The sequence below is a fragment of the Heptranchias perlo genome, chromosome 21, assembly GCF_035084215.1.
Source record: "Heptranchias perlo isolate sHepPer1 chromosome 21, sHepPer1.hap1, whole genome shotgun sequence".
Classification (NCBI taxonomy): domain Eukaryota; kingdom Metazoa; phylum Chordata; class Chondrichthyes; order Hexanchiformes; family Hexanchidae; genus Heptranchias; species Heptranchias perlo.
The window spans coordinates 45,371,759-45,396,812 of NC_090345.1; the positions used below are offsets into that span (position 1 = coordinate 45,371,759).

The following is a 25,054-nucleotide window of genomic DNA, read 5'->3' on the forward strand; positions in this document are numbered from 1 at the left end:
TATGATTAGTCAACAACTCCATTATCATTGTATCATAGGACTACCAGGATGGTAGAAGATCCTCAAGATGGACCTTGGTCTTTTTTTTGTCCTAAGGGATGATATGAGGTCAAGGGTGTTATAACTGTAACACACAATGTATTATTATATAATGAGGAGGATGTTCTACCCTGCAACACACAATGTATTATTTTTATAATGAGGGGGGTGTTAAGCCCTGTAACACACAATGTATTATTATATAACGAGGGGGGTGTTAAGCCCTGTAACAAACAATGTATTATTATATAATGAGGGGGGTGTTATACCCTGTATCACACAATGTATTATTATATAATGAGGGGGGGGTTATTATACCCTATAACACACAATGTATGATTATATAACGAGGGGAGTGTTATACCCTGTAACAGACAATGTGTGATTATATAATGAGGGGGGTGTTATATACTGTAACACACAATATACAATAATGTAATGAGGGGAGTGTTGCACCGGTAATATCATCAGTCAAAGTGCCCAGCTCAAATGGGTGGGCTCTTCCTTTGAATATTAATTTGGGGGCGAGTCAGTCCTGCCATCCCATTTCCCACTGCTCTGGTGCGCAGGATGCCTGATGTAAAGAACATTGGCATCCGGGTTTGTTAAGCAGTGTTAAGCGTCCTGGAGGTCAAAGGAATGGCACAGTAATAGTGGATACAGTGATACAAGGCATTTTAACCATTTCTTAGCAGTTTCCCTTTTTGTTTGGTTTCACGTTGGCATTTAGGTCTCGTGAGACTTTATGCCAATTGATGTAAATTATTTATATTTTTCTCTCGGCACCACTACTGGCACCAACGGGTTTCCCAATGGGAATCTCCCATAAGAACATAAGAAATAGGAGCAGGAGTAGGCCAATCGGCCCCTCGAGCCTGCTCCGCCATTCAATAAGATCATGGCTGATCTGATCCTCACCTCAAATCTAAATTCATGTCCAATTTCCTGCCCGCTCCCCGTAACCCCTAATTCCCATCTGGCACATTTTAAAAAAGAGTAGGACTGACAGAGGGATTCCAGGCAGGTCACTACAGCCAGGCACAGGCTGAAAGAAAGATGCTTTGTGCATACCTGCCTATACCAGCATACCGGCAGATGGAGGTGAAAATACATCGTTATGGCAGACATGTTGCTGGTGGAGGCTCCTCATCCCAAAGGATGCTTGGACAGCAGACCCCCGATGGCAATGCTAAGATATATGAATGCCTGAGTTACTGTTAAGCTGTAGTATCCCAATCACAGTATAATATAAGTGGCACTTCATGAAAGGAGGAATGCCAGGGTGATGAAGAGCCAGCATTGCCTGATTGGCCACACCTACCAAGATGCCACTAACTAGTTCTACAGGTCCTGGCCCACTTATCCAGTAATAACCAGGGGGAACTGTCTTCTTAGTATCTGGGTCAGCAAAAATGCAGATGCAGTACTGTGCAATCTGCTACAAGGCTACCTGTAGCTACCTTGCAGCATACGGTTAACACTAACAGTCAGCTGAGGCCTGAAACTTGGCTCCTCATCCTTGCAGGCATGCTGCAATGTTGAACTCTTGAGATGGTGCTGGGGATTGGCACAAAGGGCCATCCTCCTTACAAGTTAGGTTTGGGGACTCATGCTGGGAGCAAGAAGGGTACAGGGGCTTCAGGAAGCAGGGGATGGTGGAGTTTGGGTTGGCACATGGAAAGCACTAGACGCAAAAGACTGGTGCCTAGGCCTGAGGAGTTGGGCGTTTCCCAGTTGGGAGCCCCTGTGGCGATGGATTCTGAGAGACATGTTGGGGGCTAGGCCTGGGAGTATTTGGGGGGAGGGGAATGAAGTCTGGGGGTCTCATGAAGTCTCAACCACTGGGGGTGTAGAAGGCTACCTGTAGGATCCAACTGTCAGGAAGGTCTGGAAACATTTGGAAAGTCTGGGAGCACTTGAGGTTGGGCTGGGATCTGGGAGCACTTGGGGGATATGAAAGTACTGTGGGGTCTGAGCACTGGGGTTTCAGGGAAGCACTGGTTGAATGTGGGTTTGTAAGCACTCGGGTGATTTGGGGTTTGGCAACATTGGGGGAAACTGGAGATTGGTACCGCTGGGAGGGGCTGGGGTTTGAAGGGTACTCTGAAACCAGCAGGGACCATCAAAAGTGGCCATGGCTGCACCATAATGAAAAGCGGCCACAGCTACCCAGGAGGAGAGTTAGCAGCCATTTGCAGCTGCACCAGGAGCACAGATGGTGGTCCCGACTAGAACTACATTAGGCTATCTATTCTTCTATAGGAGGGACATATTGACAACAGAGAGACTGAGCAAGAGTACATCTGCCGAGCTGAATCCTCCAAGCTCCAGGAAAGGTGCTAAACTTAAGTCCTTGCTGCCCTGAGAAAGGGCAAGCCTTTGGAGACACAACTTATTGGACACATCTCCAACAGGACACTGGCAATGTTATGAGCAAATTTTTTTTTGTGTGAACTATTATTTAAGTTTTTATGTGTTTGATATGTTATTAGTTATATTTTTAACCTGTATACATTGGCTGGCTGAACAGCAACACTATGACCAAAGAAATGGGAAAAAGTTGAGTCATCTGACTGGTTCACTTTGTTGATTCCTGTTTGGTAGCTTGGTTGTTGGTTTTGCATGGGTTGGTAGTTCCTGATTGACAATTTTTCCATTTATTTGCAATAATTCAGAACAAGGGGGCATAATCTTAAAATTAGAGTTAGGCCAGTTAGAAGTGAAATCTGAAAGTATTTTTTCCCCACAAAGAGTAGTGGAAATCTGGACTCCCCCCCCCCCCCACCCCCCCAAAAAAAAAAACTGTAGATGCTGGGAGTCAATTGAAATTTACAAGACTGAGATTGATAGATTTTTGTTGATTAAGGGAATGGAGAAAAGGCAGGTAGATGGAATTGAGGTACAGATCAGCCATGATCTAATGGAATTGCAGAACAGGCTCGAGGGACTGAATGGCCTACTCCCGTTCCTATGAATCAGAATGCCTAACTTACAGATACCGATTCTCTGAGACTATCAGCTGAAACCGTAACATGCACTTGGCACATATGACATTTTCAAATGTGAGGTACATTTCCCACGTACTACAGATGCCACTAGACATAACATTTTTAATTCTTTAAATTGAATGGGAAAAGAATCTTAGATTCTGTCTGCAAGCAGACTGGATGGTTTGTAGCACACCCTTCTGCTTACAGTTTATGGCTAAACAATTTAACAAGCTGATGTGAAACAGTCTTCCATAATCTGGTGCTTACAAGGGGATGGGTTGTATGGGCACAAAAGGTCAGTCCTATTACAAATCAGTCACCAACAATCATAAAAGTAATCTGACACTTGCTACAACCAGGCTAATGGAACAGAATGGGGAAGCAATAATTAATCTTGTTAAAAGACCTAAAATGAATAAGAACTGAACCGTGCTCCATACAGCTTTAGTTTATCAAGGAAATATTTCTTTCTAGCCTGCGAGAACACTCAGTAATTCAGTAACAGCAACATTAATACTTTGCACAGTTATTCTACTGTTGCTGAATGGATAAAACCAGCATCCACTTTTTATAACTTTTTTGGAACACGCTCATGAAGGTGAGCAATATTAGTGTTGGGGAAATGGAACACAATCCATTTTAGTCACCCAGTGTCAGCGTTAAGACCTCCTAGCCCAGCTATAGCAGTTAGATGCAAAGTAAAGCTCCCTCCTTGTCCCAAAACTGTACTTCAGATTGAACCTCAGAAAAGTGCCCCTACTGCACCAATATGACAATTTCCATTTCCCTCAACAGCCATTCTGTGACCCCTCTGGAGTGAGATTTAGTTAAATACCAATTTAGCAACAATTAGTGCTGCATCGGAGTAAGACTGGCAAAACCCATTTCAAATAACACTCTTACAGGTACCAGTCTACGCAGGGTTTGAACACAGAAATAAATAACCAATTTCACCACTCTGACCCAGTTTCCCACTCAACGTTATCTTAGACAGAAAATGTAACAAAATAATAGTAGACCCACAAAGGATTCCTCTGTAACTGGTACAATTTTTCATAGAAGAAACACAGTATAAAAAAATGAAAGGGCAGAGAAACAGAAGAGTAATTTTCCATTCTCAGGATGTGACACTTGCCGATTTCCCACCAGGCCGCACTCCTGGGATTTTCCAAAGTATGTTCACGGCGATCTCCCAGCCCATATTGAGACAGCCACTGGGGTCTTGACAAAGAAGTGAAGGGGCATGTGGGGGGGGGGGGGGAACTATGCGTCATCAGCTCTCAAAGGGTTGCAGCTAAGATTTAAAGGGATGCAGCTACATAAAGATAATTGATCGCATATGGAGCATGGTGGTTAAAATGTTGAGGTCTTTACAAGTCATTCTCAATCACTTCGGCATAATTACTCCAAGTTCAGACGTTCTACAGACAAACACAAGCATGTATTGCCAAAATTAAACTGCCTGTACGTTTACAGCTGAGCTTTGGTTAACTTTAAGTATTTTTCATTATGTTTCTATGACAGATTTACTGTCTTTGCAATTAATTAATCCGTTGGGGTTCCAGCAGACTCCTGCCTTAACTCTGAGCAGGAGACCAACAGAACCCAGCAGAAAACGACAGGGACCCGGTTGTGCCGAATCTCCATCATTTCTGGGATTTTCCAGCCTGCCTGTAAGAGGTAGAACCTCCACTTGTCCCATACAAAGGAAATGTTGTCAGGGGTGGAGATACCCTATGATGGAGTTCGCACTTCCCCAGCTCATTTGGGACCTAGTGTTTTACTGGAAGCTGCCATGACAAGTGAGATGTACAGTCGTGTAATGGTTATGTTACTGGACTAGCAATACAGAGATCGTGGGCCCGATATTACCATGGCGACGGGTTCGCGGCGGGGGGTCTATTGGGCGCGTGGGTAACGCGCCCGGTGAAATCAGTCTGCTCCGCGCGCAATTACAGGATAATTGGAGCCACTTACCTTTGCTTCCGGGTTTCCTGCTGGTAAGCTGCGCGGCAGGCGGACTGCGCATGCGCAGTAAGGTCTGTCAGCTGGAGGAGCTCTATTTAAAGGGGCAGTCCACCAATGCTCCTCCTGCTGCAAACAACAAATGCAACATCATGGAGCACTCCAGGGGGAAGGCTGCCCCAAGATTCTCAGACTCCTCACTCCAGCTGCTGCTGGATGGGGTGAGGAGGAGGAGGGAAATATTGTTCCCATCTGATGGGAGGAAGTGCCCTCCCTCCACCACGAGGAAGGCATGGTTGGAGGTGGCCGAGGAGGTCAGCAGCTGCGGCAACATTGCACGAACCTGGGTCCAGTGCCGCAAGAGGTTTAATGATCTAACCAGGTCAGGCAAAGTGAGTATACTTACGCATTCTCCCACACTCCGTCTTCCACATCACCTCCACCACCATACAACCCCTTCTGCACTGCCACCACAACGCTCTCGCATCACTCCTCACATCCACTCAACTATCATCCTCACCTTGCCTGCACGTACTCACCGCCCCTGTCCCCGTTCGAACACTACCACGCACCCCAATCCTCATACAATATCATGGCCATGTTGCACACGCACCCTCCCATCCATCTCCCTCACGCTCAACCCACCCACACCAATGCATGCAGCGTCTCACTGTGCAACCATCACTCAATCACGCCTCTGTGTTTTGCCTTGATAGGAGAAGAGATGCCAGAACGCCTGGGAGAGGGCACGGACCGGAGGGGGCCCGCCACACCAGGTGGTCCTAACGGACGCGGAGCAGCAGGCGTTAGAGATCAGCCGCACGCTGGAGTGCCTGTCCGTGGCGGATGCCGAGGCTGGGGTTGCACAAACGGCCGGTGACAGAAAGCTAACACTCAGCACACATGATAGCGAATGATCTTAGCATCACTTGGCATCTGCAGCACCTCAACATATGTCCACATGCCTAATATTGCTTTCTGTTCTCTTGCAGGGCCGTCTGCGAGCACCGTGAGCGTGGAGGGCGATTCCTCAGAGGACCTGCCGGTCTCTGAGGGTCCATCGTCACATCTGAGCCATGCATCCACCAGCGCAGATACACATACCTCGGTGGGTCCCTGTCCTCACTTAGTTGGGCTTGCACATGGTGAGTCACCACGCACATGTGAGCATGAACAGACTCTGGTGGCAGGGGCAACCGTGGAGAGTCTACGTCGGTGGCAGCACTCTTCTCCAGGCTTTGCTCAGCTGGACCAAGATGCTGAACCCTGGGGGCCAGCCGTGAAAAGGAGTGTCGTCGAGGGGCAGCAGCACATTGCCGAGGTGCTGGAACAGGTGCCACGCGCACTCTCCACAATCGCGCAGGTGATGGAGGAGTCCAACTCCTGCATGAGGGGAATGGTGGCACAGATACAGGAGGGTATCTCCGAGATAGTGTTGCGGGTAGTTGCGGGAATGTCTGCGATGGAGGAAAGGCTAGCCTCCCTCGAGCGTCAAGCATGGCTCAACAATGAGTCCATCCAGGCCCTGACAACGGCCGTTCAGACTCAGGGTAAGCAACATACTGCCGCCTTAAACAGGCTGACAGATACTTTACAGGTGGCCTTCCAAACTGCCATCCAGCAGGGTGGAAGGAGTGATGTGGGCCTGGGCCACGAGAGGGATGATGGTGAAAGGGGTCATGGAAGCGGGGACGCCACTCAAGGCGCTCCCACGTCTCACCCGTTGCCCCCCTCTCAACCAGCACCCGCAATGCTGCCCCCTCTCCAGGTGGCCGAGTCTGCCCCTGCACATGTGCAGGAGGAGCAGTCTTTGGAGGGGCCCTCGTGGGCACCGAAACCCAGAGGGCATCGGCCCAAAGCATCTAATCGGTCAGGGCATGGACAAGAGCAACCTGCCATTACCTCTGCTGAAGCCACAGGGGTAGCACCACGTAGGGGTTCCCGGAAGCGCAAGGCAAAGGTGTTGTGAGCACAAAGGGAATGCACAAGGGTGTATGATGATTTGTCATGTTTTTTATTTATATTTGTTTAGTTCACATGCACAATAAACCCCATTGTTATCACCACTACTGCCACGTCTTGCCCATTGACTGGCTTGTGCAATAGGTCCGTTTCGTAGGGCTCACCATGAAGACGCACACTTGGTCCCACCCATTGGGTCATACTATAGTGGGTGCAGGTGTAGTTGCACCACTGTTCTGTGCAGGGAGCAGAGGAGGGGGCTGGTATGGCCGCTCCTCTGTCCAGGTGATGAGGACTGGACTCTTCAGACAGTCTGATGTTAGGAGAACCGTTCACATATCAGTGCCTCCCTGGCCTCACAAGCAGCCAGGTGAGCTGCTGTTCTGCCCCTGGGTCGTTCCCCCTACTCCTCTTTGGCCTCCTCCTCGGCCCCCTCCTCCTCGTCCTCCTCCTCATCCTCAATATGGGTGGCAGATGTGGATGGGGCCTCCTCCAGCGGCACCCCTCTCTGTTGTGCCATGTTGTGCAGGGCACAACAGACAACTATGATGCGTCCCACTCTGCGTGGTGTGTATTGGAGCGCTCCCCCAGACTGATCAAGGCACCTGAAGCGCATCTTGAGCAGCCCTATAGCATGCTCAATTGTGGACCTGGTAGCGATGTGGCTGTCGTTATATTGACGCTGTGGCTCGGTGGTGGGGTTCCTCAGAGGTATCATAAGCCATGTGTGCAGGGGATATCCCTTGTCCCCGAGGAGCCAGCCCTTGCGGGTGTTGGGTTAGTGCAAGGGGGCGGCACGGTGGACTCCCTGTGGATGAAGGAATCATGGCAGTTGCCAGGGTATCTGGTGCACACGTGTAGGAATCTCTTGCGGTGGTTACAGATGAGCTGAGTGTTCATGGAGTGATACCCCTTCCTGTTGACGAACAGTCCTGGCTCGCGTGGGGGTGCTCGTATTGCTATATGGGTGTAATCGATTATACCCTGCACCCGTGGGAAGCCAGCCACAGCGTGGAATCCAACTGCCCTCTCCATCTGGCTGCGGTCATCCATGGGGAAGTTGATGTAGTGCGAGGCCCTGTGAAACAAGCCGTTGGTGACCTGCCTTATGCACTTGCGTGCAGACGACTGAGACACGCCGGTGATGTCCCCGGTGGCACCCTGGAAGGATCCGGAGGCGAAGAAGTTGAGGGCAGTGGTGACTTTGACAGTGAAAGGTAAGAAGATGATGCTCGGTCCATCCGGGAACAGCTCGTCATTAAGGAGGCTGCAGATGTCCGCGACTACCTGGCGACTGACTCTGAGCCTCCATATGCACTGCTCCTCAGAGAGGTCCAGGAAGCTGAGCCTCGGTCTGTAGACCCTGTGGCGAGGGTAGTGCCTTCTGCGACGCATCTCTCTCTGCGGTTGCCCTCCCTCCTGCTGTGCAGGTGGATGTGTCACAGCACCGTGTTGTGGAGCTCCACGTGTCAGGGGCGGACGGCGTGGCCGGCAAGGCTGGTGATGCTGTTCGTCCTCCGAGGAGGTCATGACTGCAACTACGGCAGCCCCCATCCGGAAGGTGTATGTCTGAGGGGGTCCGCAAGGTAGGTAAGTGTGTCCGCACACCAGGGTTGAGGTTCCAGGTCGGTGAATTTTATTGTTAGGAGGAGGATGGTGGAGGCCAAACTTTGTCCAAAGTGACAGAGTGGCCTCCTGCGATGAGTGAGGGTCTCCCCCCACACCTGTCGGATGGACCTTTGCAGCTGCTGGCTGCAACACGTCCGTTTGAACTGGGAGTGTTTCCCCCAGTACAGGAAACAGTCACTGTCAATTGCAAAATCCCATCCCTCCTAATATAACAGGTCAATCAGGTCTGTAAACAGCCTGAAATACCTGCTTAAGTACTTTAAGTGGCACCCCGCCGGCTTTAATTGCCGGCGGGAGTCCCACAAGCGTGGGGCTGCGCGCGCATGTGAGCGCGTCAGTGGGAAACCCGGAAGTGGGCGGGTTGGAGCCGGGCTCCCGACCCGCCCCAGGAATCGCCGATTTTCGTGGCCCCCCCGCCAGGAACGCATCCAATCACGGGTGCTAAAATCGACCCCTGTGAGTTCAAATCCCATCATGGCAGTTTAATAATTTGAAAAATCTGGAAATAAAAAGATGGTATCAGCAAAAAAGTGACCAGGAAACTGTTGGATTGTCATAAAAACACAACTGATTCACTAATGTCCTTTAGGGAAGGAGACCTGCCGTCCTTACCTGGTCTGGCCTATATGGGACTCCAGTCCCAAAGCAACGTGGTTGACTCTTAACTGCCCTCTGACATGGCACGGCAAGCCTCTTAGTTGTATCAAACCGCTGCAGAGAATAACCATTGTCGGAACACCTTCACCACATGGACTGCAGCGGTTCAAGAAGGCAGCCCACCAGCATCTTCCCAGGGCAACGAGAGATGAGCAATAAATGCCGGCCTTACCAGCAACACCCACATCCCGAGAATGAAAAAAAGATGAGGTGTAACAACCTCCAGATGGACAGAAGTGAGCCCCACCAAAGCAAATGGCCTGAATGGCTGAACAACAGGTTTTTAAAAATATATATTTTGATTGACCCCTTACACAGGGGGTTGGCTGGATCTGGGGGGGGGGGGGGGGGGATGCCTGGGCAACTGCCCCCATGGCAGATTGGCATCAGATTTTCCAGCTGCATGGGAAAGGCAGGTACTAGAAATGTGCCAGTGGAATTTCAGGCCTGGTAAGGCTGGTGGTCATGCAATTATTAATCTTCTTAACCTATAGAAGCAATTGCCATTTGTAGTTTTGCACCATGAGCTTGCTGCTACATCAGCAGGGTTACTTGAATCCATCATGTGCTCATCATGGCATGTATGCCGATTGTTTATTTGGCTCCCCTGGCGCCAGCAAATGGAATTCTTTGTTTTGGCTGATGCGCTCGCTCCAACATGAGTGCAGATCATTCACGCCCTATGATTCGGCAGACCCAGAAGGTAACACGTTCAGTGCATTGTTTTCACTGTGCGCCCATCACAGCATGTGCATGGAACTCATAAGCCCCAATTTTAACTCAGGCGCGAGTGTGGCGTGGTGGGGGGGGGATGGCGGGGGCGAGTGACTAGCTCACACGGCCTCTTCGGCACGAGGTCCATTTTAACCCCTGGGCCTCATCACCATATTCGAGGATGGACTCCTTCCTGATTCCGGCGGGAATTACGAGAATGACGCTGAGGGCACAGGATCAGAATTTCGGGTGGCAAGAGGCCGCCAGCCGGGGTCCCGAGGAAACGGAACCCCTGATCCTCCTGGCCCACAAGAAAACTATTAAAGCCGTCGAAAAACTTATCGTGCTGGGCCTCTTGTGGCCTTGAATCCATCTGTTGGCAGTGTACATATCTCCATAATCTTGATGGTTGTGTGCAAGTGCAATGACAATTACATTTCACACCCTTGGGGAGGTCATATAAACAATGGGTGAAGCAGAGTTGTCATGGCACAGCAGACATCGTGCAAAGAAACATCTACCGTCAATATCGAATCATTAAACAAAGCAGCGACAGTGCAAAACCTGCAGCCCTGGCCTGTAATCAAGTTCTATATCTTGTCCATGATGAATCGGAATGTCTGCTCCTGCAGAGTGTCCAATCCAAGATATGTCCTGAAATGCTCGTGTGGAATCCATTCAGAAGCGCAGGATTCTCTCAAATGAGAAGAAGTCATGTTCCTCTACCCCGGACATCATGGAACACAATGCCAATATGAATTTTGCCTTACGTGCACACTGGCCTTGTCCTTGCAATGCCACCAGAGTGTTAATTATCATTCCCGTCGCAAATGGTGTCAACTATCCAGGCTTCCAGCTTGCCTGCAGCAAACGCACCATATCCGGCTGCCGTGAGCAGCAACATTCGTCTGCAGGACCTCCCTCGCCTCGCCTCGCCCCGCTCTGTCCACACAACTGCCCAACTTCTGACATAAGGCTGCTCTCCTCTCCATGAGATGGCTCCTGACAGCAGCAAGTTATGTAGGTTTACAGATGCAGCAGGCAATCTATGTCCTGTGGGACCAGAATATAATGGGCTAAGTTAGACAAGAAAGGTCACCAGAATTAGGTCTGTTATTTATCATAAAAATTGCAGCACAGCAAGTGTTAGCTTTTCAATGAGAGCTGTCTCCTCTAATCCTAGTTCCCTGCTTTCTCCATATCCTTTTATATTTGTCTTCAAATATTTTTCCAATTCCCTTTTCAATTATGTCAAAGTTCCTGCCTCATTAGCTACCTTATTAGCCACTTGTGGTAAAGTATTTCATGATCTAATGACCTTCTGTATGAACAAAAATTCTTCTACCTACCCCTTCATACTTCTAGTAATAATCCGGAGCCTAGGCCGCCTTGTTACTCATTCACCAATTGGTGGAAACAATCTTTCACTATTTACCCTCCCAAAATCCTTCAAAATGTTCCAATGAGCAAAGACCCAATTTTCAAGCTATTCTTCATAACTCTAACCTCTCATACCTGCTATCATTTTAGTAAGTATTTACTGTACCATTTCCATGGATCTAATATCTTTTCCATAATGGGTTGCCCAGAATTGCCCACAATATTTCCCCTGTGGCCTAACCAATGTCTTGCACAAATACAACATCACTTCATTGCTTTTACAGCCATAGCCCATATATTTAAAACTCAGAAACCCATTTGCCTTTTTTATGACCCTTTCTACCTGCACTCCCACCTTTAATGGTCTGTGTATCTGCACCCTTAGATCTCTGTGTTATTCTACTCCATTAAGTCTTACAGTTTCACTTTTCTGCTTTGAACTGCATCTGCCACCCATCTGCCCACTCCATTAATCTGTCTATTACTTCTGGCAATATCTTGCTCACAGTTTGCCATAATTCTAATTTGGTATCACTGGCAAACTTCAATATCCTTTTGTACCAATTGTTACACTTGTACACTTTATGTCCGACATTCCCTTTAGGTTTAATGCCAATGACCACTACCATGAGTGTGACCTCCCTCCCTACAAACCAAAGTGTGCCCTCTACCCACCCAAGACCCTAGGTCATTCTAGTGAGCCCAAGAGTCGAACAGAAACAGTATTTGGCTTACTGGATATATCTCGTGCCCCATGTGATTTCTTTAACTTCAGAAAGCAATAAACAGTCTATTAGACCATGGTTTAGCCTATAAACTACAACATAGAATTGTTGAAGTAATTATTAAAGTAAAGTAAATAGATAAGTGATCAGAAGCAAAAACAATCCATGGAATTTAGATAAATAATAGTTGTCTCTTGTGTGAACTCAATGGGGGTAATATTAACCCCCCAAAACGGGTGGGAGATGGTTAATTTAACGGCTGTGGGCTGGGTTTCCCAGGGCTTGGGAAACCTGGTAACTAAAGGGAGGCAGGAACAGCTGGCTCCAGCAGGTAAGTGCTTTTCCAGCACTGCTTGTGGGCCAGGAGGAGCAGGAGTGCTTCCCCCCAGCCCCCCAAGCAAATCTTCTGCCACGATCTGCCGGCCTCCCTGTGATCTAACCAACTGCCCCCCACCCTCCCCCCCCTCCCCACTCACCCACCCCGGATCTGCCTCCCTCCCCGTGATCTGCCTGCACCCGCCACTATGCCCCGATCTTTCCCTCCCTGCTGCGCTCTAAGCCCCCCCCACCCACCATGCCCCCATCTTTTCCAACTGCCGGGGACCGTCCCCAAGGGTCACCGGCTGCGGCCTTGTACCGCAGGCTTTCCCACCCGGCAGCCAGTTAGTTTCTCAAACTGGCCTGCTGTCGAGCGGGAAACGGAGTAAAAAAGGTTAATAATGTTCTGCCATTAAATTCGGCAGGACCTCTGCGATGCCGGATTTTCCGGCCGCAAGTATGCGCCCCCACTCCCTCCCCGCCTCCCCATAAATATTGGGGCCAGTGTAAAACGGGACCTGGCCATAACCTTACATGGTAGTACATTGCCATCCTACCACAGAAGTGAGTCTCTTGCCTTTGTCTCTGATGACTTCAGAAGCATTGGTGAGCTAGGTAAAGGCTGCCAAATTCACATTAGACAGTTCCTGGCTATAGAACTCTCTGTAAAATGGACTACAAGAAATCTTTACACCCCACTCCGCAAAAGAACTGACTCGATTCGTGGGACAAAACGAATTCAAAGCTGTTGTTACCCCTACCAATACAGCTGCCATGTACAGTAGGGCTCAAAGAAAACTCCCAGCCAGTCTGTCTCTACTCAAACAAGGTGCCAAGTAATCCAACAACTAAACAGATAGGCATCAGGAAATGGTTTCTTACAAATAATGCCCTTGAAATGACATCTTGCATACTATACCATAATATGTATTCTCTACAGCCTGAGGAAGTAACTACCAATAACTAATGTTTAAAGTGATAACCTGTCTCCTGTACAACAACTTGCATTTATATAACATCTTTAACGTAGCAAAACATCCCAAGATGCTTTACAGGAGCGTAATCAGACAACAATTTGACACTGAGCCACGTGAACAGTTAAAGAGGTAGGTTTTAAGGAGTGTCTTAAAAGAGGAGAAGTAGAGAGGCAGGGAGGTTTAGGGAGGGAATTCTAGAGTTAAGGGCCTAGACAGCTGAAGACACAGCCACCAATGCAGGGGCAAAGGAAATCGGGTATGCACAAGAGGCCAGAACTGAAGAAATGCAGAGTTCTCAGAGGGTTGTAGGGCTGGAGGAGGTTGCACATATAGAGAGGGGCAAGGCCATGGAGGGATTTGAACACAAGGTAGAGAACTTTAAAATCGAGGCGTTGCTGGAGTGCGAGCACTGGTGTGACGGGTGAACGGGACTTGGTGCGAGTCAGGATACATGCAGCAGAGTTTTGGATGTGCTCAAATTTATGGAGGGTGGAAGATGGGAGGCCGGCCAGGAGAGCATTGGACTAGTCGAGTTTGGAGATAGCAAAAGCATGGATGAGGGTTTCAGCTGCAGATGGGCTGAGGCAGGAGCCAGCCGGGAAGTAGGCTGTCTTGGTGATGGAGAAGATGTGGGGTCAGAAACTCAGCTCACGGTCAAATAGGACACCAAGGTTGCGAACAATCTGGTTCAGCCTCAGACAGTGGCCAGAGAGAGGGATGGAGTCGGTGGCTAGGACCGAAGACAATGGCTTCAGTCTTCCCACTATTTAATTGGAGGAAATTTCTGCTCACGCAATATTGGATGTCAGACAAGCAGCGTGACAAATCAGATGCAGCGGAGAGAGATGGTGGTGATGTAGAGCTGGGTATCATCAGCTTACATGTGGAATCTGACGTTGTATTTTCGGATGATGTCTCCGAGGGGCAGCGTGTAGCTGAGAAATAGGAAGGAACCAAGGATAAATGCTTGAGGGACTCCAGAGCTAACAGTGCAGGAGCGGGAAGATAAGCTATTGCAGGAGATTGATTCTCTGGCTACGATTGGATAGATAAGAATGGAAGCAGGCGAGGGCAGTCCTATTCAGCTGGACAACGGATGAGAGGCGTTGGAGGGGGATGGTGTGGTCAACCATGTCAAAGGCTGCAGACAGGTTGAGAAGGATGAGGAGGGAAAGTGCACCACAGTCACATAGGATGTCATTTGTGACATTGATAAGGGCCGTTTCAGTGCTGAGGCAGTGGCTGAAACCTAATTGGAAGGGTTCAAACATGGAGCTTTGGGAGAGATGGGCTTGGATTTGGGAGGCGACAACACATTCCAGGAATTTTGAGAGGAAAGGAAGGTTGGAGATGGGGTGGTAGTTTGCAAGAATAGAGGGGACCAGGGAGGGTTTTTTGAGGAGGGGGGTGATGACGGCAGTTTTGAAAAGGAGGGGGATAGCACCAGAGGAGATGGAACCGTTAACAATATCAGCTAGCATGGGGCCCAGGATGGGAAGCTGGGTCATTTGCAGTTTAGTGGGAATAGGGTTGAGAGAGCAGGAGGTAGGTCTCATGGTCGATATGAACTCAGAGAGGGCATGAGGCAATATAATAGAGAAACTAGAGAAAGATGCAAGTTCAGGACTAGGGCGGGAGGGACCTCGTACCCAGATATTAAAATATATAGGCTATCTTATGATTATAAATGTGACCAAAACCCACTAATCATCAAACCTTTTCTCCAAATTATTTATATAAATGGAAAATGAAAGTAGATAGAGAGAAACAGTTTCCACTGGCAGAAGGGTCAGTAATTAGAGGACACAGATTTAAGATAATTGACAAAGAAAAAGGGCAGATGAGGAGAATTTTTTTTACTCAGCTAGTTGTTATGATCTGAATGCATTTCGTGAAAAGACGGTGGAAACAGATTCAATAGTAACTTTCAAAAGAGAATTGGATAAATACTTAAAAAGGAAAAATGTGCAAGGCTATGCGGAAAAGAGCAGGGGAGTGGGACTAATTGGATAGCTCTTTCAGAGAGCCAACACAGGCACGATGGACCAAATGGCCTCCTTTTATGCTGTACGATTCTGTAAAAAAGGTCCCAGCACAGATCCCTGGGGCAGGCCACCAGCCACACCCTACCAATACAACGCCATCCATTTCTGCCACTCTACTTTCTGTTCGCTAGACATCCGTCTGTCCATACAGCTAGATATGGGATGGGAACCGGAGCCAAATTAATGCAGGATCAACTCTGCCAGCTGTGGTGGACACTGATAGCACTGTGCAGGGGCATAGGCTTCACTAACCTGAACCAGGCCAGAAGGCCAGGTGCACTAACACACGAGTATAGTGCAGGGGTAGAGAGAGTTAAACTGCTACTGACAGTGAGTGATTTGGTGGAGAGCTGTCCAGGGGAGACTGGGCAGCTTGAGGCAAGTGGGACTGATAAAGATTCAGCATGCTGATCCTATAAGAGAGCTCACGTGAGCACAGGTGGAGAGCACTGACCTTGGAGCACAGGCTGAGCTCGCAGGGTCATTTAATCCTGAGAACATGTTATCAGTTCATCCGGGGCACCCAATAGGTCTTACAGTATGGGTCAATATGATGAGTCAACATCGCACCTTATCTACGATAAGATTGCCTTATGTGTTTTTCCTGCTCAAAGGGAGGCTGCAGGGAGTCACTTAACTAACGCACTGGCTGACAGCAGGCTGGGTTCCTCTGTGGGGTAACTGGTCTAGCTGGACAGCAGTGGTACAGAGAAAGCAGGCTGCAGAGTTCTTGCAAAGCATTCAGCTAGTCGCTGGGCCTGGCTTTGTGACGTAGTTTGCCCAAACAGGCAATACAACACCAGACAAAAAATGTCTACATCCAATGCCATATACCATATGAGACTGCAACAAGAGGTGAGTGCAGCTAATAGTTGCAGAGGCAACAAATTTGTCAGAAAATCTAGAAAGTCTTTTCAATATTATTTAGTGCAGTTCCTCTCCAACAAGATACTGGACAGATTCTCACATCAGTGGCACTTGCAAGTAATTGTCTCCATAGGGAGGGGGGAAAGATTTGGCAAATATGGAAATTTCTGTTTTTTTTTAAATCATACAATTTTGAAATAAGTAATTGAAATGGAAAAAATAGAAACATTGAAAATTTAGGGCACAGAAGGAGGTTATTCGGCCCATTGTGTCTGTGCCAGCCGAAATATAGCTTCCCAGCCTAACCCCACTTTCCAGCAATTGGTCCGTAGCCTTGTAGGTTATAAGAAACATAAGAACAGAAGAAATAGGAGCAGGAGTAGGCCATATGGCCCCTCGAGCCTGCTCCGCCATTCAATCAGATCTTCGACCTAAAACTCCACTTTCCTACCCGATCCCCATATCCCTTGATTCCCCTAGAGTCCAAAAATCTATCTATCTCAGCCTTGAATATATTCAATGACTCAGCATCCACAGCCCTCTTGGGTAGAGAATTCCAAAGATTCACAACTCTCTGCGTGAAGAAATTCCGCTTCATCTTAGTCTTGAATGGCCGACCCCTTTTCCTGCGACTATGCCCCCTAGTTCTAGACTCTCTAGCCAGGGAAAACAACCTCTCAGCATCTTATAAGTTTCAATGAGAACACCTCTCATTCTTCTAAACTCTAGAGAGTATAGGCCCATTCTACTCAACCTCTCTTCATAGGACAACCCTCTCATCCTAGGAATCAATCTAGTGAACCTTTGTTGCACTGCCTCCAAGGCAAGTATATCCTTCCTTAAATAAGGAGACCAGAACTATATGTTGTACTCCAGGTGAGATCTCACTAAAGCCCTGTACAACTGTAGTAAGGCTTCCTTACTTGTACTTCAACCCCCTTGCAATAATGACCAACATGCAATTTGCTTTCCTAATTGCCTGCTGTACCTGCATACTAACATTTTGTGTTTCTTGTACGAGGACACCCAAGTCTGTCTCAACACCAACATTTAAATGGTAAGAAACTATTAAAAGATATTCTGTTTTTCTATTCTTCCTATCAGTGAATAACCTCACATTTCCCACATTATACTCCATCTGCCACGTTCTTGCCCACTCACTTAATCTGTCTAAATCCCTTTGCAGACTCTTTGTATCCTTCTCACAGCTTGCTTTCCCATCTAGCTTTGTATTGTCAGCAAACTGGATACATTACACTCCATCCCTTCATCTAAGTCATTAATATAGATTGTAAATAGCTGAGGCCCAAGCACGATCCTTGTGGCACCCCACTAGTTAGAGCCTGCCAACCTGAAAATGACCCGTTTATCCCTACTCTCTGTTTTCTGTCCTTTAACCAATCTTCTATCCATATTACCCCAACCCCATGAGGCCTTACCTTGTGTAACCCACCTTTTACGTGGCACCTTATCAAATGCCTTTTGAAAATCCAAATATACTACATCCACTGGTTCCCCTTTATCTACCCTGCTAACAAGATTTCCCTTTCATAAAACCATGTTAACTCTGTCTAGTCATATTATGATTTTCTAAATGCCTTGTTACCATTTCCGTCATAATGGATTCCAGCATTTTCCCGACAACTGATGTCAGGCTAACTGGCCTGTAGTTCCCTGTTTTCTTTCTCCCTCCCTCCTTGAATTGTGGGGTAACATTTGCTACCTTCCAGTCCAATGGGACCGTTCCAGAATCTAGAGAGTTATGGTACTTCAAGTGCATATCCAAGTATCTTTTAAATGCGATGATAGGGTGGTAGAGGCAGAAACTTTCAGGTCGTGAGTTCCAGACCCCCATCATCCTCTGGGTGAAAAAATGTTTCCTCAGCTCCCCTCTAAACCTTCCACCAATTACTTTACATTTATGCCCCCTGGTTATTGCCCTCTCTGCTAAGGTAAATAGATCCTTCCTGTCCCCCATCTAGGCCCCTCATAATTTTATACACCTCAATTAAATCACCCCTCAGCCTCCTCTGTTCCAATGAAAACAACCCCAGCCTATCCAATCTTACCTCCCAGCTAAAATTCTCGAGTCCTGGCAACAACCTCGTAAATCTCCTCTGTACCCTCTCTACTGCAATCACATCTTTCCTGTAATGTGGTGACCAGGACTAGCTGTGGCCTAACTAGTGTTTTATTCAGTTCTAGCATAAACTCCCTGCTCTTATATTCTATGCCTCGGCTAATAAAGGAAAGTATCCCGTATGCCTTTTTAACATCTTGACCACCTGTCCTGCTACCTTCAGGGATCTGTGGACATGCACTCCAAGGTCCCTTTGTTCTTCTACACCTCTCTGTATCCTCCCATTTATTGTATATTCCCTTGCCTTGTTTGACCTCCCCAAATGCATTACCTCACACTTCTCCAATTGAATTCTATTTGCCACCTTTCTGCCCACCTGACCAGTCCATTGATATCTTCCTGCAGTCTACAGCTTTCCTCCTTACTATCAGCTACATGGCCAATTTTTGTATCATCTGCATACTTCTTAATCATGTCCCCTACATTTAAGTCTAAATCATTAATATATACCACAAAAAGCAAGGGTTCTAGTACTGAGCCCTAGCGGAACCCCACTGGAAACATCCTTCCAGTCACAAAAACACCTGTCAACCATTACCCTTTGCTTCCTGCCATGAGCCAATTTTGGATCCAAGTAGCTACTTTCCCTTGGATCCCATGGGCTTTTACTTTTTTGACCAGTCTGCCAAGTGGGACCTTGTCAAAAGCCTTGCTAAAATCCATGCAGACTACATCAAACGCATTACTCTCATCAATCATCTTTGTTACCTCCTCAAAAAATTAAATCAAGTTAGTCCTTCTCTTAACAAATCCATGTTGACTGTCCTTGATTAATCCGTGCCTTTCTTGATGACGGTTTATACTATCACTCAGAATTGATTCCAATAATTTGCCTACCACCGAGGTTAGACTGACTGGCCTGTAATTACTAGGTCCATCCTTTTTTCCCTTTTTAAACACCAGACAATGTTAGCAGTCATCCAATCCTCCAACACCACGCCTGTAGCCAGGGAGGATCGGAAAATGATGGTCAGAGCCGCTGCTATTTCCTCCCTTGCTTCTTTTAACAGCCTGGGATACATTTCATCCGGGCCTGGAGATTTATCTACATTCAAAGATGCTAAACCCCTTAATACTTCCTCTCTTACTATGTTTATCCCATCCAATATTTCACACTGCTCCTCCTGAACTACAACCTCTGCATCATCCCCCTCCTTTGTGAAGACAGATGCAAAGTATTCATTAAGAACCATACCCACATCTTCCACCTCCACACATAGGTTACCTTTTTGGTCTCTAACAGGCCATACTCTTTCCTTAGTTATCCTCTTGCTCTTTATAAAACATTTTTGGGTTTTCCTTAATTTTACTTGCCAGTATTTTTTCATGCCCTCTCTTTGCTTTCCTAATTTCCTTTTTAATTTCCCTAACCCTGCAATGAGAAGCTGTCTTCCCTTACCCCATTTTCAAAATCACGTATTGAGGCTTGTAGATGGATTGTCTGCGGGATCGGGCTAGATCCATAAATTAATCAGGATACAGAGACTTCACGTTAGGGCAAAGTGTTACCAGGTTCTGAGTAAATAGATGACGTGTGTCTGTATACTTGTCCTTTTATAGAAAGTCATAGAAAGTTACGGCATGAAAGGAGGCCATTCGGCCCATCGTGTCCGTGCCAGCCGGGGAAAAAGAGCCACCCAGCTTAATCCCACTTTCCAGCTCTTGGTCCGTCGCCCTGCAGGTCACGGCTCTTCAGGTGCACATCCAGGTGCTTTTCAAATGAGTTGAGGGTTTCTGCCTCTACCACCCTCTCAGGCAGTGAGTTCCAGACCCCCCACCACGCTCTGGGTGAAAACATTTCTCCTCAGCTCCCCTCTAATCCTTCCACCAATCACTTTAAATCTATGCCCTCTGGTCATTGACCCCTCTGCTAAGGGAAATAAGTCCTTCCTATCCACTCTATCTAGGCCCCTCATAATTTTATACACCTCAATTAAATCACCCCTCAGCCTCCTCTGTACCAAAGAAAACAACCCCAGCCTGTCCAATCTTTCCTCATAGCTAAAATTCTCCAGTCCTGGCAACATCCTCATAAATCTTCTCTGCACCCTCTCTAGAGCAATCACATCCTGTAATGTGGTGACCAGAACTGTATGCAGTACTCAAGCTGTGGCCTAACCAGTGTTTTATACAGTTCCAGCACAACATCCCTGCTCTTATATTCTATACCTCGGCTATATTTCTATATACAAATGCACGGAGTATAAGGAACAAATTAAATGAACTACAGGTTCAAATTCAAATTGGAGGGCATGACATGATAGCTATTATTGATACATGGCTGCAGGATGGTCAGGATTGGAACTAAATATACCGGGTTATAAGGTCTACAGGAGAGATAGGGAAAATGGAAGAGGGAGAGGAGTAGCCTTAATGATTAGAGATGAAATCACTTCAATGATAAAGGGGGATATAATGAGAGGTAAGCAGCCAGAGACCTTATGGGTTGAATTGAGAAATAGGAAATGATCTAAGACTATAGTGGGAGTTGTATACAGGAGCCCTGGCAGCAGCTCTGAAGTGCTAGATTGTATAAATGCAGAGATTAGACAAGCGTGTAAGAAAGGCATAGTGGTCTTAATGGGGGACTTTAACCTTCACATAGATTGGGAAAAGCAGACTAGCAACTGTCAGAAAGGTAGTGAATTTCTTGAGTGTGTCCGGGATAGCTTTCTACAGCAGTATGTCCTCGAGGCAACAAGGGGGCAAGCCATACTAGATTTAGTAATGAGTAATGAACCAGATTTAGTTAACGGCTTAACTGTGCGTGAACATCTATCCAATAGCGATCATAACATGATCGAGTTCAATGTAGTGTTTGAAAGGGAAAAAAGTGAGTCAGCTGCTAAGATTCTAGACTTGGGCAAGGCCGACTTCAATGGGATGAGACAGAGACTGTCCACAGTAAACTGGGCAAATCTGTTAATGGGTAAAACGACTGATGATCAGTGGGAAATGTTTAAAGAAACATTTATCAATGTATCCTTGATCTGGATTGATTGACAGTCCTGTCCCAGGTTCCTTTGGTCTCAAATAGATACTGGAGATGCCTTTCAGCATCTTTAGTTCTATCTAGAGGTCTGAAAGATGTAGATTGAATGTTCGTACTGTGAAGGACCACAAAATAATTTTTCTTCTAAGAGTCCTGATGCTTTTCAAGCTGTGAAATAAATGTGCTAAAAGTGTAATTTAGCCCCTAGTTTACTGATTTTATCATTACTGATTTAAGTATTGTACTTTAAATAACTGTTGTCTTATTGCTTCTGTGCATTATTCTATTTGTAAATAAATCTGACTTTGTTTTAGCCTCTATGCGTGGTATTATGGTATGGTATTTACTACCTTTCAGGGGAATGTGGTGAGCAACCCATGTGATCTCCAGCTGATGATATTACAATGAAAGGGTAATTGTTAACCATGGGCACGCTACCTCAGACACAGCATGTATATAATGGTGCAGGTTAAGTCTATAGGAGACTCAGTCTCCTTTAAAACACCTTTTTGTCGTTACCTCAAAATAAAAGTACTGGGAGAAAGTACAAACTGTAATACCTGTATAAAGTTATATTGGAGTCCTGCAACTATTTGTATATTTAAAATATCAGTAGTCCTTCCAGAATGAATTATTTTTGGCTTGAAAGACAGAATAACAACGTATTTTAAGTCCACCCTGTAATACAAGTGATGGAGTGTTAGGTATACTTACAACTTCAGTTATGACGGGCCTTTGTCCCATTGCTATCTCAATCTAACTCCTTAGGGTAATTTCATTGATACTGAACTCCCTGTTGGAGCCACACTGGAGTCAGAAAAGTAGCACAACAGTGTTGGTAGTCCTAACTCCGATCTGCACTCCCTTCAAATATAGGTCCCCTCTGGAAGCATGGGATCAGTGAATTTACTCTTGTGATCTGCTCCTGTAAGCTTTTTGGGGGGCGGGCCATGTCAGTTTTTGCTGGTTCCGTAGGTTTACATAGAAACATAGAAAATAGGAGCAACAGTAGGCCATTTGGCCCTTCGGGCCTGCTCCGCCATTCAAAATGATCGTGGCTGGTCGTCTAACTCAGTACCCTGTTCCCGCTTTTCCCCCATATCCCTTGATCCCTTTAGCATTAAGAAATATATCTATCTCCTTCTTGAATACATCTAATGACTTGGCCTCCACTGCCTTCTGTGGTAGAGAATTCCACAGGTTCAACACCCTCTGAGTGAAATAAATTCTCCTCATCTCGCTTCTAAATGGCATACCCCGTATCCTGAGACCGTGACCCCTCGTTCTGGACTCCCCAGCCATCGGGAACATCCTCCCTGCATCTAGTCTGTCTAGTCCTGTTAGAAATTTATATGTTTCGATGAGATCCCCTCTCATTCTTCTAGAGTAGTGCCATGGGAGCTTTTAGTGAATATAGGCCTAGTTGACCCAATCTCTCCTCATAAGTCAGTCTTGCCATCCCAGGAATCAGTCTAGTAAACCTTCGTTGCACTCCCTCCATGGAAAGGTCATCCTTCCTCAGATAAGGAGACCAAAACGGCACACAATACTCCAGACGTGGTCTCACCAAGGCCTTGTATAACTGCAGTAAGACATCCCTGCTCCTGTACTCAAATCCTCTTGCAATGAACGCCAACATACCATTCGCCTTCCTAACTGCTTGCTGCACCTGAATGCTCGCTTTCAGTGACTGCTGTACAAGGACATCCAGGTCTCGTTGCACCTCCCCTTTTCCCAATCTATCACCATTCAGATAATAATCTGCCTTTCTGTTTTTACAACCAAAGTGGATAACCTCACATTTATCCACATCATACTGCATCTGCCATGTTCTTGCCCACTCACCCAACTTGTCTAAATCACATTGGAGCCTCTTTGCATCCTCCTCACAGCTCACATTCCACCCCAGCTTTGTCATCTGCAAACTTGGAAATGTTACATTCCGTTCCCTCATCCAAATCATTGATATATATTGTGAATAGCTGGGGCCCAAGCACTGATCCCTGCGGTACCCCACTAGCACTACCTGCCACCCGGAAAAAGACCCGTTTATTCCTACTCTCTGTTTCCTGTCTGTCAACCAATTCTCAATCCATGAATGTTTGGATCTCAAGCTGTTGTGCGGTCCACTTTGGTCCATTCTAATGAATAGCGTATAAGTATCCGGTTAGCTCAATGGTAATACTCTTGCCTCTAAATCAGGTCAGGGATTCAAGCCTCATTCTAGGCTGACATTTCAGTGCAGTGCTGAGGGAGTGCTGCACTATCGGAGGTGCCATCCTTCAGATGAGACATTCAACCGAGGCATTATCTGCCCTCTCAGTGGATATAAAAGCTCCCATGGCACTACTCTAGAAAGATCGGTAGAGATTTCCTAGTACCCTGGCCAACATCTGGTAATTTATCTCATTGCTGTTTATAGGATCTTGCTGTGCACAAAATAGCTGCCACCCTTGCCAACACTATATCAGTGAGCTCCCTTCAAAAAGAAATGCATTGCATAAAATTACATCAAATTCGAAGTTCAGAAACAGGCCAGTCAACCCAACTGGTCTATGTCGGTATTTATGCTCCACAGGAGCCTCCTCCCACTTTATTTACTTCATCTAACCCCATCAACATACCCTTCTATTCCTTTCTCCCTCATGTGCTTGTCTAGCTTCCCCTTAAATGCATCTATGCTATTCGCAACTACTTCACGTGACAGCATGGAACCATCTTCTCTACGTCTACCCTATCAAACCCCTTCATAATTTTAAAGACCACTATCAGGTCACCCCTCAGCCTTCTCTTTTCTAGAGAAAAGAACCGCAACTCCTTCAACCTTCCCTCATAGTTATAACCTCTCAGTTCTGGTATCATCCTTGTAAATCTTTATTGCACCTTTTTCACTGCCCCTATGTCCTTTTTGTCTTGGAGAGACCAGAACTGCATTCAAGTGAAAATGAAGAGTTTTGGAAGGGCCTGATGCTCGTTATTTCTTTGTAATATCGCAGCACACGACAATACGCACGAATTAGGTTCCTACCTCATAAGGCCTAGCGCGGAGTGGTGCTGGGGGTCGACTGGGCCCTCCCTTTCGCCCCGTCCTCGGGTTCTTCTTTTCACCCCCGCCCACTGCTCCAGCGGCTCCGTTACCAGGGCAACCCCCGGAGGAGGAGCAAGGTATCGCGAGATTTCTTGCCATTCGCGTCGCACCGCGAGAAGGAGGAGGAAGGGGTCCAAGGTCACGGAGCCAATACGACGCAACAGGGGCCGTGGCGCTGTCGTCAGCGGGGCCGGAGGGGAGGAAGCTGAGCGCGGCCCCCGCCGCTCGGGGGGGGGGGGGGGGGGAGCCGGGCCGCTCGGTCGATTGATTGTTCACCCCGGTTAATGCTGGTCCTCTCCCGTGTGTATGAGTGCGGCCTGGTGGAGGCCGGGCCGAGCTGAGCCGGCGGACTCGGATGCGGCGGAGTGAGGAGGAACCCAATGGACGTTATGGAAAGCCCTCTGAACCTGGTGAGTCCACTTATAGAAGGCGCGGGAGGAAGCGCGCCGCTTGGTCCTGGGGTCCGGGCCGCCCCCTGTCCACCTGCACCGCCCGTGTGTGTCGAGGGACCCTGCTCCCGGTCGCCCCCTCCATACTATGGCTCTATCCAGCTGTGTCATGGGGCT

The 25,054-nt window shown here is 47.3% G+C and overlaps 2 protein-coding genes across 3 annotated transcripts in view; one reads left to right on the forward strand and one right to left on the reverse strand.

Moving 5' to 3' along the window:
* Positions 1-6,989: 6,989 nt before the first annotated feature.
* Positions 6,990-24,879, reverse strand: LOC137340206 (putative nuclease HARBI1). The gene is made up of 2 exons (XM_068002612.1): positions 24,429-24,879; positions 6,990-11,009 (listed from the first exon to the last, which is right to left on the reverse strand). Exon 2 carries the CDS (start codon positions 8,508-8,510, stop codon positions 7,671-7,673), a length of 840 nt encoding a protein of 279 aa, XP_067858713.1. The 5' UTR covers positions 8,511-11,009; positions 24,429-24,879; the 3' UTR covers positions 6,990-7,670.
* The window catches only part of nrbf2b (nuclear receptor binding factor 2b), a 38,720-nt gene continuing 38,319 nt past the window's right edge, over positions 24,654-25,054 (forward strand). The window contains exon 1 of one of the 2 annotated variants that reach the window (XM_068002610.1): positions 24,654-24,898. In XM_068002610.1, the coding sequence (XP_067858711.1) occupies positions 24,869-24,898 (30 nt within the window). In that variant the 5' untranslated portion in view covers positions 24,654-24,868. The remainder of the gene's footprint in view (positions 24,899-25,054) is intronic. The other variant, XM_068002611.1, reaches the window with a different exon arrangement.